Here is an 18241-nt window from a genome sequence, read left to right on the forward strand (position 1 = left end):
AAAAGTTTGCCTTCAGTGGCCACATATTCTGAATGCAGAATAATTTATTATCTAACCAAACTTCGGGGAGTCTTTTAAAGCAATGCATGTTTTCATTTTCCTTAAAAAGGTGTTGCCTAATTATTATTAAATTATTCATTAAAGAAGGAAATATACTGGTATTTACTACCAAGCAACTTACATACATTATCTAATTTAAGACAAAAAGCCTTGTCAGGGAAGTGTTATTAACCTTCTTTTATGGAAAGACATGGAAGAACAGAGAGGTTCAGTAACTTGTCCAAGGTGACACAGCTAATAAGTGCAGGGTTAAGATTCAGATCCATGGTCCTCCTGACACATAAGTTCTTGTTCTTCTCACTTGGTCACATGACTCTTAACATTAACACTAAGAACCAGAAAAACTTGATGCCTAACACTCTGAAAAATGTTTCTGGTCAGGATTAGATATAAATTACTAAATATTAAATATATATATTTACTATTGCAAAGCTGTCTGTATTATATTAATTCTACGCAAGAACAGACCAACAGCCAGTAATACAGTAGTGTTTTTTACATCTTACATGTTTTGAAAGGTGGTCAAATTTAAACTATTTTGTGACATGAAAATTATGTTAATTTAACTGCAAGGTCCATGAATAAAGTTTTATTGGAATCTAACCACACTAATTCATTTACGTATTATCTGTGGCTGCTTTTCAGCTACAATGCCGTTGCTGAGCAGTAGAGACAGAAGTGGTATGGCCTATAAAGCCTAAAATATTTACTATCTGTCTCTATAGAAAAAGACCCCAGAGGCCTTTAGTTGAAGAGGAACTAAATTCTGGCAATATGTTTTTAAGTATAAAAAGTATACAAATATTTTAAGTGTGGAATTGAAAAAAAAATTGAAACTAAAAATTTGAAAAAAAAATAATGGGCATAATGGAGTTTTCTTCATTATTGGTCATTACAGAGAGTGACAAAAAATGTATACACATTTTAAGAAAGAAAAAAGCTGTATTAACTGTAATACTTAATATATACGAAAAGCAAAAGATGAATACAAGTCACGTTTGACTTTTGTAATTACAAGAGGTACTCAAAGTGGTACCATCAGCATCCAGACACTTCTGATTACGATGAACTACTGCTTGAGCATAGGTGACATCTCCTAAAATGTGTATACATTTTTCGGCATCCCCAGTATTCTAATACAATCTGAGATACAGCAAGGTCCAGCCAAACTGTGCCTTGTCTAACTGCTTGTTTGTAATGCATATTAACAGTACGCAGTGAGCTCCTATTTAATCTAAAAATCGGGTGGTTCTGCCATGGTGTTATGTTTCTATTTTCATTTTTAAATTTTGATAGCATATTAATTTTTGATTTAGGAAAAGTTTGTTTATACATATATATGAACATAGTAAATATATATAGTTCAAAACACAATATTAATTTATAATTTTAAATATATATTTTTATATTTATAATGTTTTAAATGATGGGATTTTGAATCTTAATGCTATTTTAAGAACTTTAATTGGAATATTTAAGACAGTCTGTAAAATAGCAAGTATGTCTTCCCGTGTTAAGAAATTAATTTAAAATATGAAAGTCTAAAGGTTATAAAGATAATTGAATTTCTGATTGACATGACTGCTGTGCTCAATTAACCACTTAATAAATTGGTATGTAGTTAGAAAAACAATTTTGTAAAATTATGAAAAGAATCTAAGAAAAGAGTACTACTGATTCAAAGAATCTAAGATGAGAATACTGGTTGATACAAAAAACATAGCCAGTTGTTATCAATAAACAACTAAAAGGCATGTTCATTTCTCCTTTTTCTATACAAGTACTGAACACAGAAAAGAAGGTGCAAACATAGAAATAGCAACAGAAAGCAAACCAGAAGGGCAAATCCACACAGCCAAACACATGCAGTGTACCATCATCTCTCATACTTGTTGCGGAAGAGGGGGTGTTGCAACTCAGCAACCAGTCTGCAGTGTTTAAAACAGTCATGTTGTCCCCTGAGAACAGGAACGGTATAAGGGTTCATTGTCTGAATTCCTGCTCAGTGTACAAGAATAGTCTCCAATGCATGTACTGGTTTCTGACCTTTTTGCCAAAATTATAGTTTCATGGTATGACTTTTATATTTTAGTTTATCAGATCTGTTTTAGTTCAGTTAAATATACACACATGATAATAAGTGAACTCTCAGGTCTGATTCCAGAGTGCATGGGTTTTGTAAAAATCTTATTTATACCAAGCTAAAGTTTAAATATTAATGTTCTTACTCCAGAAGTCATCACTGAACAATCTTATAAATTTGCAATCCTATAATTAGCTGAAACTATAGATGCATGTTTAGAGACAAATAAACATTATAAACAAGGAAAATGTTAATCTACGAAGGGTTTGGTGTAAAACATTATTAAATACAGGCAAGTTGCAATGCACACAACTTTACAAAGAAAGTTTTAGACTGCACAGTTATTCTAAAATAAATGGAAAGAGGTGTATCAGTTTCATAAATACATATTGAAAATTTCAAAGAAAATATGATGTGGCAAACGCTGATATCTAGTAAGATAAATAGTTCATAAATTAAAACAAATTTCATATATGCTCTCACTTATTGATTAAAACACTAGATCTACAAATCTTCAAAATGATTGTGAGTGATTTAAATTCATGTGTGTGTATATATACATATACATATATATATGTACATATACACATCAGTCCCATTTGTAGTGACAGATGTGCTGCTGAGATTAGCTTTCTCCAGTTTGGAGCTACCAGGAATATATATATATATATATATATATATATATATATATATATATATATATATACATATATATATGTATATATATATATTTGCATATGCAAATAAACAAATATATGCATATATAAGTTTATTTGTATATTGTTTCTCTATATATTCTGATGCAAAAATTAGGTCATATTTTCGGACTGGTTGAATGTATTTTATAAAAGCAATAGGGCAGAATATTTGAAAAAACTGTTATTATTGCCATATTCTATGGAATAGTTAAGGGCTAATCAAATGAGAAGGTATCTGAAAAAAGTATTCAATTCCTATTTTAAATACATGTTAGATATTATTCTCTTTGAAAAGAAAATTGCAGCAGATATATATATATATATTTCTCAAAATTATTTTTAAGAAAAAAAAATTTTAAGAAGAAATTTGGGGTGGGCTTTCTCTCTCTCATAAGTCAAAATAAAACCAAAATATAGGATAATTTCTTTCCTTCTTGTTTTTCTTTTTCTTCATTTTCTCTCTCTCTCTCTCTCTCTCTCTCTCTCTCTCTCTCTCTCTCTCTCTTTTTTTTTTAAATCCAGTACTAATCCTTTGGCCACATTTTCTACATATGTTTTAGAATATTTACAAGGGCAAATACAAAAAGGAAGCCTCATTACAGGCCTTCAAAATGTTGCTCAGGGGTATTCTTTCTGAATGTTTACAGTTTTAGAGAAGAAGAAAAAAATTCAAGAAAATGAACAGCACAACAAATAATCCATTAACTATACATTCCTTGCATTTAATGCTGATTATATTACTGCTAATTAGATATTCATTTATTAGCAGAACCCTAACATGTGAAATTGCAGCAAATATTAAAATGTGCTTCTGGGTGTCTTCAAGGTTGTACACTTACCTCCTGTCCCATTTGTGGTGACTGACGGACTGCTGAGATTAGCTTTCTCAAGTTTGGAGCTACCGGGAGTATCACCACCTCCAACAAGAGGATGAGGACTTGCTAGGTCCTGCATTTCCATAGACCTATTACAGCCGGAAGTAGCAGAGCAAAAGGTAAAATTGCAGCAGTGATTTCTTAATAAACTTCAAATATTATTCTACTGAGCATATATGTGATCTCACAATAGTAAGAATTGAAATCAATAGCTAAGCCTTTTTGGTTAGCTATGTGAACATGCCAGTCCATTAAAAATAAATAAATAAATAAACAATCTTCCACAGTAGTTAAGCCTCATAATTTGTTTGTTATTTGTAACTAAATAAAAACTCAGACCTACAGGAAGAAATACACAGTGACAGAAAGGTAAATACATAAGATTTTTTTTTAATCTTAATTCATGAAAGACAGCCAAATGAAGCAAAAAAATTAACACCATCATATTGTGTAATTTATAACATGGTACAGAAGTAATATAAATGACAACAGCACAATTATATACTTTTAAGATTCTTTCATTTGACCTGAGGTGTTATAATAAACTTGAATAAGAAGTAAATTTAGGATATGTCAAGTAATACCTACTATTAAATATTAATAAGAAAAATACAAACAAGTATAAAAGTGTCAACAGAATAATTGAAAAAAAGTTTTAAATGTAATTTACCCCAAAGAAACCAGGAACAGAGAAGGAAGGAAGGAAGGAAGGAAGGGAGGGAGGGAGGGAGGGAGGGAGGGAGGAAGGAAGGAAGGAGAGAAGGAGAGAGGGAGGAAGAACAGGAGGGAGTGAGGAAGGGAAAGAGAGAGAGAGAGAGAGAGAGAGAGAGAGAGAGAGAGCATATGTGAAAAATAGAAAACACATAGTAACATAGCATACTCAAACCCAACATATCAATGATTACACTAAATATCAATGGACTAAACTCTCCAATTAAAAGCTAAAGATAGTCATTGTCATGTTGGATTAAATAATTAAGACCCATCTTTTAGGAGTCTGTAAGAGAAGGATTTTAAATACAAGCACACTGTGAGACTATGGTGTGCTGCCCAGATACCCAACTCTTGCACTGAAAAATTCTTTCCTATAGCTGTGGAGAGCATTACCAACTGGCAGCACTCAACTGAATTCCTTTCCAGGACTTTCCCTCAACTGAATTAATAACTTTACCCAAGATCACTCCCTTTCTGGGTGTACTCCTCCTTTATTGACTAGTCAAAGAAGGGGTATAGCGACTACTCTCCCTACCATCAAGGTCTCCTGAGTCTAGTGTCCCTATAAGATCATCTAAGGCCTCTGTTGCCATTGTACTAAAGATCAATGTCTCTCAGTCCAAACATGGTGCCTTCATTCTCCCTAAAGTTATTACTACTGAAAGTACAACCCAATACACTCGTGGCACCATCTCCATCTCAGAGTCTGCTTGCTTGGAGCCTGAACAGTGATAAGGCCCAAATAGGTTCAGGGTAAAGGATGCAAAATGATATAACATGCAGATAATAAACATAAGATAAAGGTTTGGGCTATAATAATATCTCACAAAATAAGCCTCAATGAGAAAAGTATCAGCAGATATAAAGAGTGAAATAGAAAAATGAAAAAAATGATATAAAGAGTGAAATAGGTCTTCAGGAAGACCTATTAATCTTAAATGTTTGTGAACCTACTAGCTGAGTTTCAAAACACATGAAGCAAAACAAACACAATTTTTAAAGAAAGTAGCTGACAAATTCATAATCATAGTTAGGCCTTTTATAACACACTTCTCACAGCAACCAATTAGACAAAAAATAAATTTTAAAAAATACAGAAGTATATTTAAAAATATATATAAATATCACCAATGTGACATAATTGACAGTTATAGTACACTAATACCCAATAATTATTGAATGCACATTATTTTCAAGTGCACATGAATGTCTATCAAAATAACTATATGATGGGACATAAGTATCATTAGATTTTAAATTAAATCTTATAGATTGCAATATCTGACCACAATGAATTAAGTTAGAAAGCGATATTAATAAGATAAAAAAAAATCTATAATATTTGAAAGTTAAACACCACACTTCTCAATAACCTATGAGTCAAAGAAAAACAATCAAAATTTAATGTAGAAAATATTTAGGGCAAAATAATAAGGAAAACACATCAAATCATATATAGTCCACAGATCTTTGATGAAGAAGCAAAAGCAATACAGTGGAGCAAAGATACTCTTTCCAACAAATGGTGCTGGGACACCTTAACATCCACATGCCAAAAAGTGTATCTAGAAATAGACCTTATAATCATCACACACAAAAACAATAATTCAAAATTTATCATAGACCTAAATGTCATGCAAAAAATTATTAAAATCCTAGAAGATAACATAGGAGAAAACCCAGATGACCTTGGATATGACTTTTTGTCTTTAGGTACAAAACCAAAGATATGATCCATGAAATAAAAATTGATAAGGTGGACTTCAGTAAAATTAAAAACATCTGCTCTGAAAAAGACAACGTGAAGGGAATTAGAAGAAAAACCACAAACTGGAAGAAAATATTTGTAAAAGACATACAAAGGATTGCTGTCTAAAATATACAAAGAACTCTTAAAACTCAGCAATAAGAAAACAAACAACCTACTTAAAACATAGGCCAAAGACCTCAACAGACACTTCCCCAAAGAAGATATGCACATAGCAAATAAGCACATGTAGATATGCTCCATATTTTATGTCATCAGGTAAATGCAAATCAAAACAAGAATGAGATACTTCAGTACCTATTGCAATGGCCAAAATCTGGGATACTGACAACAACAAATGCTGGCAAGAATATGGAGCAACAGGAACTCTCATCATTGTTGATGAGAATGCAAAATGGAACAGTCACTTTGGAAGGAAGTTTGGTGGTTTCTTATAAAACTAAACATATTCTTATCCAGCAATAATGCTCCTTGGTATTTACTCGAAGGAGCTGAAAATTTATATCCACAGAAAAACCTACACACAGATGTTTACAGCAGCTTTATGCATAACTGTCAAAACTTGTAAGCAACCAAGATTATTTTCAGTAGGTGAATGGATAAATTCTGGTACATCCAGACAATGGACTATGATTCAGCACTAAAAAGAAATGACCTATCAAGCCATGAAAAGTCATGGAGGAGCCTTAAGTGCATATTATTAAGTGAAAGAAGCCTGGAAAAGGTTACATACCATATGACTCCAACGATATGGAATTCTGGAAAAAAGTAAAACTGAGGAGAAAATAAAAAAAGATCAGCAGTTGCCAGGGCTGAGGATGGAGAAGGGATGAATAATCAAAGCACAAGGAATTCTTAGGGCAGTGAAAATACTCTGTTTGATATTATAATGAAGGATACATATCATCATATATTTGTCCAAACCCATAGAATGTATACCACCAAGAGTTAACTCTAAGGTAAACTATGAACTTTGGAATATTATGATGTCTCAATGTAGGTTCATACTTGTTAACAAATGTGCCATTCAGGTGAGTGATGCTGATAACGGGGGAGGCTATGCATGGGGGGGGGCAAGGGGTATATGAAAAATCTCTGTCCCTTCCTCTTAATTTTGTTGGGAATCCTAAACTTCTCTAAAAATAGAAAAAAAAAATCAAATAAAAATTTGAGGAATGCACATAAAGCAGTGGTTAGTGAGAAATTTATATCTTTAAATGGTTATATTAGTAAAGGAGAAGGGTTTCAAATCTGTCATCTAAGTTTCCCCCTTAAAAAACCAGTGAAAGAAAAGCAAATTAAACCTGAAGTAAGTAGAAGAAAGGAAACAGTAAAGAGCAGAGCTCTCTTAAATAGAAAACCTATGAACAATAGAGACAATTTACAAATCTAGAAGATGATCATTAGATATTAAAGATATTTAAAAATATAATAAAGGAATGTTTATGAATAACCCAATGCCAAATAATAACTTAGATGAAATCAGTGAATTTCTTGAAAGACAAAATTCATAAAAACTGACCGATCAGAAAACAGAAAATCTAAATTAAAGAAATTGAATTATAATTAAACTCTTAAAAAAATCTCCACAGCCATATGGTTTCATTAGTGACTGCCAGCAACATTTAAGGAAAAATAACAGCAATCTTTTATAAATTCTTTCAAAAAAAAAGAGGAGGGGACATTTTTCACCCCATTGTACAAGACCAGAATTACACCTGATCCAAAATCTGCCAAGGACAGTTTTAAGAAAATTATGAACCTATATTTCTCATGAACATAGATAAAGAAAAAACAAACTAACACAATATTATCAAATGAAATCTACTAATAAAAAAGATGATATATCATGACCACGTGTGCTTTATCCCAAGAATGTAAGGTTGATATAACACTTGAAAATAAATTACTGTAATTTAATAAACAGAGTATTTTTTCAATGGGTTTAAAACACATTTGAAAATATTAGTCATCCATTCATGACACAAACTCTCAGAAAACTAGGAAAATAATATTGTTCCCCTATCTGATAAAGACCATTCTTGAAGTATCTACAGATTATGTCATATTTAATGATGAAATATTGACTGTTTCTCCCTAAGATCAGAACCAAGACAAGGATATCTTTTATTCCCACTTCACCACAACACCTTACTGGCAATCTTAGCCAGTACAAAAGACAAAAATAAGTAAATAAAAGAGGTAATGTTTAGAAAGAAAGAAAAAATTAATTAATTCACAGATAACATAGGTGTGTAAAAAGTTCTGAGAAATCTATATATTTAAAACAAAATTAACAGAGATAATGAGGGAATTTACCAAAGTTTTAGGTACAAAAGCCTTGCCAATACTAATTAAAAACATGAACCAAAAATACCTAAACACTTTAGTCAATGTCTCTCCAGTTCAAATAGTGAAATTTCAAAACAGTGCTGGTTCCAGAGTTTGGAGGTTGGACTATTCAGTCTCACTCTGGCTTAGAAAGTTAATATTTTTTATAATTAAAAGAGGCTTTGGAGAACAGACATGCATTATTCCTATGAGCTAATTATATAGCACTGCCTTTCGGATGTTCTGTAATTAACTCTGAAACCTCAGATACTTGTTGAGTCTAATTTATACAAAATACTGAATATAAAATTTTTCTTAGAGTCCAGCAGCAGAAAATGATTAATAAGTACCAGCGTTTACTATTATGTATTGTATGATATGTATTGTATGTTTACTAGTATGGATTGTATGATGCATTCTATGTTTCGTGCTTCATATATATTATCTCCATTAATCTTTACAATAACACATTGAATTCCATATTATTTTCCATAATTTAAGATGAAGAAATTGAGTCTCAGAGAGGATACATAGCATGTAAGTAGAATGACCAGCACCAGAATTTGAACTCCTGTCTATTTAATACCAGAGACCGTGTATTGTATATTCTATCTTTCTATCACATATCGTATATTTCCCATTTTAAAAAGTGACTTTTATTCTTTGACTCTGTGAAACCACAAATCAGGAATGCATATCCCTGCAAAATAACATTGTGAATGGTTTTCAAAAATTGCAAAAGTCAATACAGACATGTACTCTGCCAAATACTATATTTAAAGGTGACGCTCTTTTCCTACCAAGATATCTCCTTCAACTTTCTTAGAGTGGTCTTTATGGCATTAGGCCATATAAATACTAACATCTACCGGCATCTGGACAATTTATAGTATGAACTTATCCATAAACACAAAATCTCACTAAAGTAGAGAAAATAAGGCAGAATTGCAGGTCACATGCAACTAGTTTCTTGGTTCTTTTCTGATATTCTTCTGTAGCACAGATGAAACATATTTCTAACAAACTGAAAAATCATCTTCAAACTCCAGGAAGAACAAGCTTTGCATTTGTGCATTTAGAGAGTACTTTTAACTCAGAAACCATAATTCCTTCTGCACAAATCCTGGTAATGAGTCATAGCCTGTTTATTTACAGGCTGAGATTCCATCAGTTCTTCTTGACCCAAGAAATGCAAAAGCGTCCTGGACTTTCAAAAACGCTCACTCTCATGCCTGCCTTTCCTCTTTGTATAAACTAGGTGGTATGTATTCATGCCCATTTGTCCCAGGTTCTCAGTCCATCTAATTAGCCAGTTTTCATTTTGACCATCAGAATGAGTTTAAGGGCAAAAGTTCAGGCATTTGCTTTACTCACGACTTCCTTTTCTACGTAATGTAAGCCTTCATTCTCCTTGGCTGAAAAGTAGGAGTAACAACATCAGCATCCACTTAAATAATGAAAACGCAAGCACTGTTAGGGCAGGGATTATTTCCTATTTTCTTCAATGTTTTTTTATCCTACACCTAAAATGGTGCAGGGTGCTTTGCGGTTGCTAATGAACAAATCATAAAGTAGGAATAGGAAAAATATAGATGAAATGATTTGAGTTACTTGGAGTCAAATGTAGTCTAGAGCTTCTCTATAGCACAGATGGAATTTATTTCTAATGAACTGAAATATCCTCTTTAAACCCAAGAAAGAGGAAGCTTTACATCTGTGCACTGAGAGCATCTACTGTGTTCTAGGGAGAGTTCTAGGAATGCATAAAAAATCTTCAAAGAACCTGTAGGCTAGTGGGAGAGCAAGAGCATAGGTGGAGAGAGACAAGGCTTAGTTCTCTGACACGAATGTATGTGGAACTTTTCATTCTGTATGTACAGGGTCAGATCTCCCAATGAGGGATGTAGGTAGGTATGTGTGGGGGAAGGGAAGAAAGATGATCTGTATGAGTATAGAAAGCCATTTTTTGGGGAAAAAAAAGATAATAGAGTGACCTGGTCAACTTAGATCAGATGAAAGCCGTGGTCATGTCACCACTGAGCACCAGTTCTCAGTCTCTGGAAAAAGCACTGGCCTTTTACAAACATCCGGTAACAATGCCAGGCCATCTTAAACCAACACATTCCAGATTAGGATCCAAGAAACCCTTGTCATAACTACAGATCTGAGCCAGTTTCTCCTCTGGCAGTAAGGTTGGGAGATGTGGATCTCCTCTACTGCACAGTGTGTATGTCACTGATAGATGGACAGACAGCCCCAGAGAGGCCCTCACTAGCCCATTTCCCCAGACCTGGTCAGAACTGAGTTCTGCCACAGAGAAAAGAAAATGTAGGAGGAAGCAGACCCCTAACAAGAAGGATTGGGGAAGTAGGCCATGAATAATGGGAGCTGTTCTTGCAATTTGCCAGTCCCTGAGGCAAGCATGAATGCTTGCAGTGCAAGTGACCCGTCTGCCAGGGTGACCTCAGGTCCTGGAGTAATAGTAAATAAAGCCCTGAACACACTGTTCTTTGGATGCTTGCACCGTCCTTCCGTTCCAGGGCTTATGACTCTTGACTTGAGACCTGCAACTCCAGCCCTTTCTTCACTGTAACTTAACAAATTATTCAGATAAAACATGGTCTCCCCATCCAAGAAACTTGAGTGAGCAATTTTTAAAAACAGAAGCTTTTCTCTCAATTTAGGTTGTCAAAGGCTCCCCTTAATTTGAAAACAGAAAAAAAAAAAGCCAATGAATTCTCTAAGCATTATTTGAATAATACAGGACTCAAGTTTCTGTTAGATCAGTTATACCACAGTTAATGAAGCAGGAAATTATTTTCCTCTAGAAAGTAGAGTGAGGCCATAAGGCCACAATCAAAAGATCTAATGTCATTGATGATACCAAGAAATACATCGATTCTTTTTCTAAAAAAAACCCTCTACCAGTGAGGATGAAACATTTTACTGGAAAAAGGAATGAGGATTTTTTAATACTAAAAACTAAAAATACTAGAATACTTGAACTAAAAAGGGCAAAGCATTGACATAATGTAAAAAATAAAGTTGGTAACCTATTCAAGTGATGGAATTTCAGGGTCTGAAGGGACATTCAATGTCTTCAACTACAAAAATACCATTTCATGCTTGAGACTGTAAGTGCAGTGTTAAGAGTCTATACTATACACTCAAACCTGGGCTTTAAACTTCACCTCTATCATTTGTCAGTCACTGGACCTTAGGCTCAACTATGGAGATAATCATATCCACTGGAGGGCTACTGTGTAAATTAAATGAGATCACACACACAGATTGCACAGCATCTGGCATACAGTATATCTTAATAAATGTTAGCTATTACTACAATTGCTTCTGCAACACTATCAATAAATGTCTGATTTGTCTATTTGCATATGTTTAGTTTCAAGAAAATACTTTTCTTCAGAGGCAGCCCATTTAACTTTCAGATCACTCGTAATATTAGGAAGTTTTCTGTACAAGGTATCCAGAGAAATTTAGTCCTATAAGAAATATAACCAATTGACATGGGTCAAGTCTAAACCTTCTTTCATGTAACTGCTCTTCAAACATCAAAGAGGACTGTCCTAACCCAGAACCTTTCTCTTCTAGGTTAAGCATCTCCAGTTCCTTCAGTTCACTTAGGCCATTTCAAACTACGTTATCTTCTTAGTGTTGTCCTCTGAGGAAATTCCAGGCATTTTCTCAAACTGTGGGACCTACGGTCTTGCAGTTAATGTACAAATATAGCAGGGATATTACAATTCTCACTCTGGACACATCAGAATAGCCTGAAGAGTACATTAGTTTTATTAGCAGATAAATTACAGTACTAACTCATAATGAAACCCAGCCAACTAAACCCCTGAGTCTTTGTCCCATGTGATGCTTTAGAGCCCTGCTTCCTCCCAGCTATACTATTCATTGCAGTTGGAATCCAAGTAAACAACTTTTCATGTGTTCTTCCTAAATACCATTTTGTTGGACTGAGTCCATTATTTCAGCTTGTCCTGTTGTATTCTGGTTCTGCTGTTCAAATGTACTCTTTCCCCATGCCATTACACCCATAAATATTCTTAGTGTACACTCAATGCCAAATAACAATAGACATGTTGAATAGGTCAATGTCAAGGACAAATCTTGAAGAGGGTACTAGAGATATATCTCTAGATTTATAATTTCTTGGGAATAGTTACTGAGTTGATAGTGATACTACCATTCATTCTCTACACTTATATCTTTTCCTTGTAAATAAATGAAGTGCCTTTGACACACACTTTGTTGAATTCCATATGTACTATGAATAATGCATGCCTTTGCTTCTCTTTTCTAATACTGCTGTCACAAAAGACTATAAGGTTGTTCTGGTATGCCTTCTGCTTAGAGAACTTATGCTGAATTCTCAGGATCACAGCCCTTTTTCTAATTATTTATATTAAATTATCTAAGAATACAATTTTAAACAAACAATTCTAAAGAAGTTCACTGGTCTATAGTTTATTATGTCATGTAACAAAACAATGGGTATGTGTAAGGGGTGACCCAGTGCAAGATGGCAGTGTAGGAAGACTCTGAACTCATCCCCTACCATGAACACACTGAATATGTACATACATATACAGCAATTCCTCCTGAGAGACAAATGAGGGCTGACTGCTTAGCTTCTGCACAAAAAGTAAGAGGAACCACTTAGAGAAGATTGGAAAACCACAGGAGCTCTCTGAGAACTGTGACAACTCTCTGAGATTGACAGTTCTACTGAATACCATTGTTTAAGTTTCTTTCTCCACCTAAATAGCTCAGGCTGGAGCTCAGTCCAGGAGCTCTAGCTGACTTGCAGGGCTGCCATAGCATGTTCCATACAGCACCAACCTGAGCCTGTTCTGGCCCCAGACAGCAAAACAAGGCATCACCAAACATGAACACCAGGCTATTCCACCTCAGGCCCATTTTAGTCCCAAATTGCTGAACGCCCAGAGTGCCCTGAAACCCCATGTTCTAAGCTGCCTCAGCCAGTATCTTCTGCAGCCCTGAGCAGCCAGCCTCCCAGGCACCCCAGGCACAACACAGGCCTGTGTAGCTCCAGCTGGCCTACTAAAACAAGTTGGCACACACAGTCCACAGAGGTCATTTCTACACAAGACCACCTTTTCATGATTTTGAGAGATAGTTGTTTCATCTAATTCAGATAACCAAACAGAGAAAGTCAAACCAAAAAAGAAAGCAGAGGAATATGTTCAAAATGGAAGAACAAGAAAAAAACCCACCAAAAATACGCTCCCAATGAAACAGAGATAATTTGCCTCATAAAGAATTCAACATAACAGTCATAAAAAATGCTTATTGAACTTGACAGTACAATATAGGAACGCAGGGGGAATCTCAACAAAGAGTTATAAAATATAATAAACAGCCAATCATGGATGAAGAACATAATAACTAAAGTGGAAAAAAAAACAAAAACAAAAAAAACCACAACACTATAGAAAATCATTATGGGATTAGATAACACAGAAGAATGAATTAGCAACCTGGAAGACAGAAAAGCGGAAATCACCCAATCAGAAGAGCAAAAAGAAAAAGGAATAATAATAAAAAAAAAAAAAAAGGATAGTTTAAGGGAGCTCTGACACAATATCATGATATAGGGATCCCAGAAGGAGAAAGGAGAAAGAAGGGGACAGAAAGCTATTTGAAGAAATAATGGCTGAAAACTTTCCTAATCATGGGAAGGAAGCAAACATGTAAGTCCAGGAAGCACAGAGAGTTCCAAATATGATGAACCCAAAGAAACTCACACCAAGATATATTGTAATTTAAACAGCAAAAGTTAAAGATAAAGCAGCAAGAGGTAAAACAACTAGTCACACACTAGGGAAACCCCATAAAGCTATCAGCCAATTCCTAAGCAGAAAATTTATAGGCCAGAAGGTAGTGGCAAGATATATTTCAAATGCTGAAAGAAAGGAACTTAATACCTAGAATATTCTACCCAGCAAAGTTATCATTTATAATTGAAAGAGAGATAGAAGTTTTCTACATGAGCAAAATCTGAAGCAGTTCATCACCACAAAATTGACTTTACAAGAAATGTTAAAGGATCTTCTTCAAGCAGAAAAAAAAAGCCATAACCATAAATAAGAAAATATATGAAAGAAAAATTTTCACTGATAAAGACAAACACATTGAATCAGCCATTTAGAAAGTTAATATCAAGGTTAAAAAACAAAAGTAGCAAAATCAAGTATTACTGGTTTTCATGGTCAGGGGACACAAAAAAACAAAAAAAAATCTAAAATATTATGTCAAAACAGAGCATATAGGGAGGAACAAAAATACAACACTTTTGGAAAGTATTCAAACTTAAAACACCTATCAGCTTAAGATACACTGTGATAGACATAGATCAATATATATAAACGTCATGATAACCACCAACCAAAAACCTACAAAAGATACACAAAAAATAAAGAGAAAGGAAAACACTGAGAAAGCAAAAAAGGGGAGGACAGAAAAGAATTGGAAAAACAACCAAAAGCCAATTAACAAAATGACAAAAATAACATTCCTATCAGTAATTACTTTTTTTTTTAAATTTATTTATTGGGGTGACAATTGTTAACGAAATTACATAATTTCAGGTGTACAATTCTGTATTACATCATCTATAAATTCCATTGTGTGTTCACCACCCAGAGTCAGTTCTCCTTCCATCACCATATATTTGATCCCCCTTACCCTCATCTCCCTCCCCCCACCCCCTTTACCCTCTGATAACCACTGAACTATTGTCTGTGTCTATGAGTTTTTGTTTCTCATTTGTTTGTCTTGTTTTTGGTTTATATACCACATATCAGTGAAATCATAGGGTTCTCTGCTTTTTCTGTCTAACTTATTTCACTTAGCATTATACTCTCAAGATCCATCCATGTTGTCACAAATGTTCCTATATCATCTTTTCTTAACGCCGAATAATATTCCATTGTGTATATATACCACAACTTCTTTATCCATTCATCTATCGAAGGACATTTTAGTTGTTTCCGTGTCTTGGCCACCAATTACTTTAACTATAAACAGACTAAATTCTCTAACAAAAAGACATAGGATGGCTGAATGGATAAAGCACAAAAATAAAACAAAACAAAAAACCAATACTCATCTATATGCTGAGTACAACAGACTTCAGATTGAAAGATACATATACTAAAAGTGAAGCGATAGAAAAGATATTCCACTCAAATGAAAATGAAAAGAAAGCTGGGGTAGCAATATTCATATCAGACAAACTGGATTTTAAAACAAAGACTATAAAAAGAGACAAAGAGAGGCATTACATTGATCAAGGGGTCAACCAAAGAAGAGGATATAATATTCATAAATATCTATGCATCCCACATAGGAACACTGAAATATATAAAGCAAATACTAACAGGCATAAAGGGAGAAATTGACATTATTACAATGATATTAAGGGATTTTAATATCCCACACGCATCAATGGATAGAAAATCCAGACCAAAAAAAAATCAATAAGGAAACACTGGCCTTAAATATCATATGAAAAGATGTTCAACATCATTAATCATCAGGGAAATGCAAATCAAAACTACAAAGAGTTATCACCTCACACCAGTTAGAATGGGTATTATCAAAAAGTCAACAAATAACAACTGTTGATGAGAATGTGGAGAAAAGGAAACCCTTGTGCACTGTTAGTGGAACTATAAATTGGTACAGCCACTATGGAAGATAGTATGGAGGTTCATCAAAAAATTACAAATAGAACTTCCATATAACCCAGAAATTCCAGTTCTGGTAATTTATCTAATGAAAACAAAAACAAAAACACTGATTCAAAATGATATATGCACCCCTATGTTCACTGTAGCACTATTTACAATAGCCCATATATGAAAGCAACCTAGTTATCCATCCATATAAGTAGATGAATGGCTAAAGAAGATGTGAGAATATACAGAGAATGTAAGAAAGGAAAACTGTATTAAAATTGTAATACTCAATATATACTGGTAACAAAAGATGCATACAAGTCACGTTTGACTTCTGCAATTACAGGAGGTGCTCAAAGTGGTTACCATCAGCATTCAGTCACTTCTGATTATGGTGAACTACTGCTTGAGCAACATTGACCAAGGTGTCCACTTGTATAAACTTTGGGATATATATATGATGGCATATTACTAAGACATAAAAAAGAATGAATCTTGCTATTTGAAACATGTGTGGACCTAAATGATATTATCATAAGTGAAATAGTCAGAGAAGGACAAATACCATATAATTTCACTTACAAAGGGATCTAAAAATCAAAACAAAACAAAACAAAAAACTAAAAGAAATGAAGAAACAAATCAGAAACAGACTCAGATACAGAGAACAAACTGATGGTTGCCAGTGAGGCGTGGGGTTGGCAGATGGGTGAAAAAGGAAAGGGAGTAAAAGGGACAAACTTCCAGATATAAAATAAATAAGCCACAGGGATGTAGTGTACGACACAGAGAATATAGTCAACAATATCATCATAACTTTGCACAGTAATAAATGGTTACTAGTCTTATTGTGGTGATCACATCTTAAGGTATATAAATGTCGAATCGCTATGTTGTACGCCTGAAATGAAGACAATAATGTATGCCAACTACGCTTTAGTAGAATTAAAAAAAAAAACAATGAAAAAAATGATTTTTGAAAGAAATTTGATGATAAAATACACATAAGATATGTGCTTTATTAGATAATAATATGGAATGGAAATCAGGAACATGAATATAAGTCTATGATCTACTACCTAGAAAAAGTTAATGGGTTTGTGTGTAGATGGTTTTCCAAATGTCGTCTCAGTTTACAGGGCTCAGTAAATAACACTGAGAGTCTTCCATAGACCAGCATTCTGGACTCCCTTCCTTTCTATGCCAAGACATTCTGTATCTTTATGAGGTTATTCAACCCATTCACTTTGAGTGCAAGGAAGTTAGCACCTGCCATGAGGGATCAGAATGTGAAATGTGATGAGAGAGCCCTGTGATAAGTGCCTGACCTTAGCAAACAAAAATAAAGCCTCCAAGAAAAAGATGAAGAAAATGCAGTGATACACAGCACAGAGCATTATGTGGCTCTTGATATCAGCAATTAAAGTTCCACTCCATATGAAGCAGTGGTTGAGGCTATACGCAATTCATGAACAGCAATGCCAGGAGACGTCAGGGAACTCCCCCATTGTCTCATCCTTGTGACACTATAACATGATAGTCTCCATTTAGAAAAAAAAAAAAAATTCAACCAGCCATCTTAGTGATAGGAACCTGGGGCCCATTTCTCATCTGGCATAATACTTCACGGAGCAGGTCCAAATACAATGCAGGGCCCTTGAATTCGGCAGGAGCTCAGCACTCTGATCTGTGCCAAAGCGCAAGATGAGAAATGGGGCTGGTATAAATATTCATTGGGAAGTTACAGCCAACCTCCTTGCACTGTGTGTTTAGTGCAACTCAAAACTGCTCCACCTGGTCCCTTCTGGCTCCCTCATGTCTACCAGGGGCTGGCAGCTGGGAGACAAGGCCGAGCCTTAGAAATCTTTTAATTTGCTGTAGCACCAGAGGGGCAGGCAGGAGGGATGACAATGCATAGGCTGGGATTCAATTACAGGGCTGTCTTTTCCCCAGGTGGTAGGCAACACTGACTGCAGAGAATT

General features: G+C 34.4%; 1 protein-coding gene across 5 annotated transcripts in view; it reads right to left on the minus strand.

Annotated features, from left to right (window-relative positions):
* Window positions 1-18241, minus strand: part of EYA4 (EYA transcriptional coactivator and phosphatase 4) — a 287676-nt gene that overhangs the window by 60227 nt on the left and 209208 nt on the right. For 3 of the 5 annotated variants that reach the window (XM_081045126.1, XM_081045127.1, XM_081045129.1), the window contains one exon: window positions 3681-3805. In XM_081045126.1, coding sequence (XP_080901252.1) covers window positions 3681-3805 — 125 coding nt within the window. Of the gene's footprint in view, window positions 1-1949; window positions 2019-3680; window positions 3806-18241 lie in introns of all 5 variants that reach the window. The other 2 variants (XM_081045125.1, XM_081045128.1) reach the window with 1 other exon arrangement.

This window comes from Rhinolophus hipposideros, assembly GCF_964194185.1.
Source record: "Rhinolophus hipposideros genome assembly, chromosome: 3".
In the NCBI taxonomy this organism is placed as follows: Eukaryota; Metazoa; Chordata; class Mammalia; order Chiroptera; family Rhinolophidae; genus Rhinolophus; species Rhinolophus hipposideros.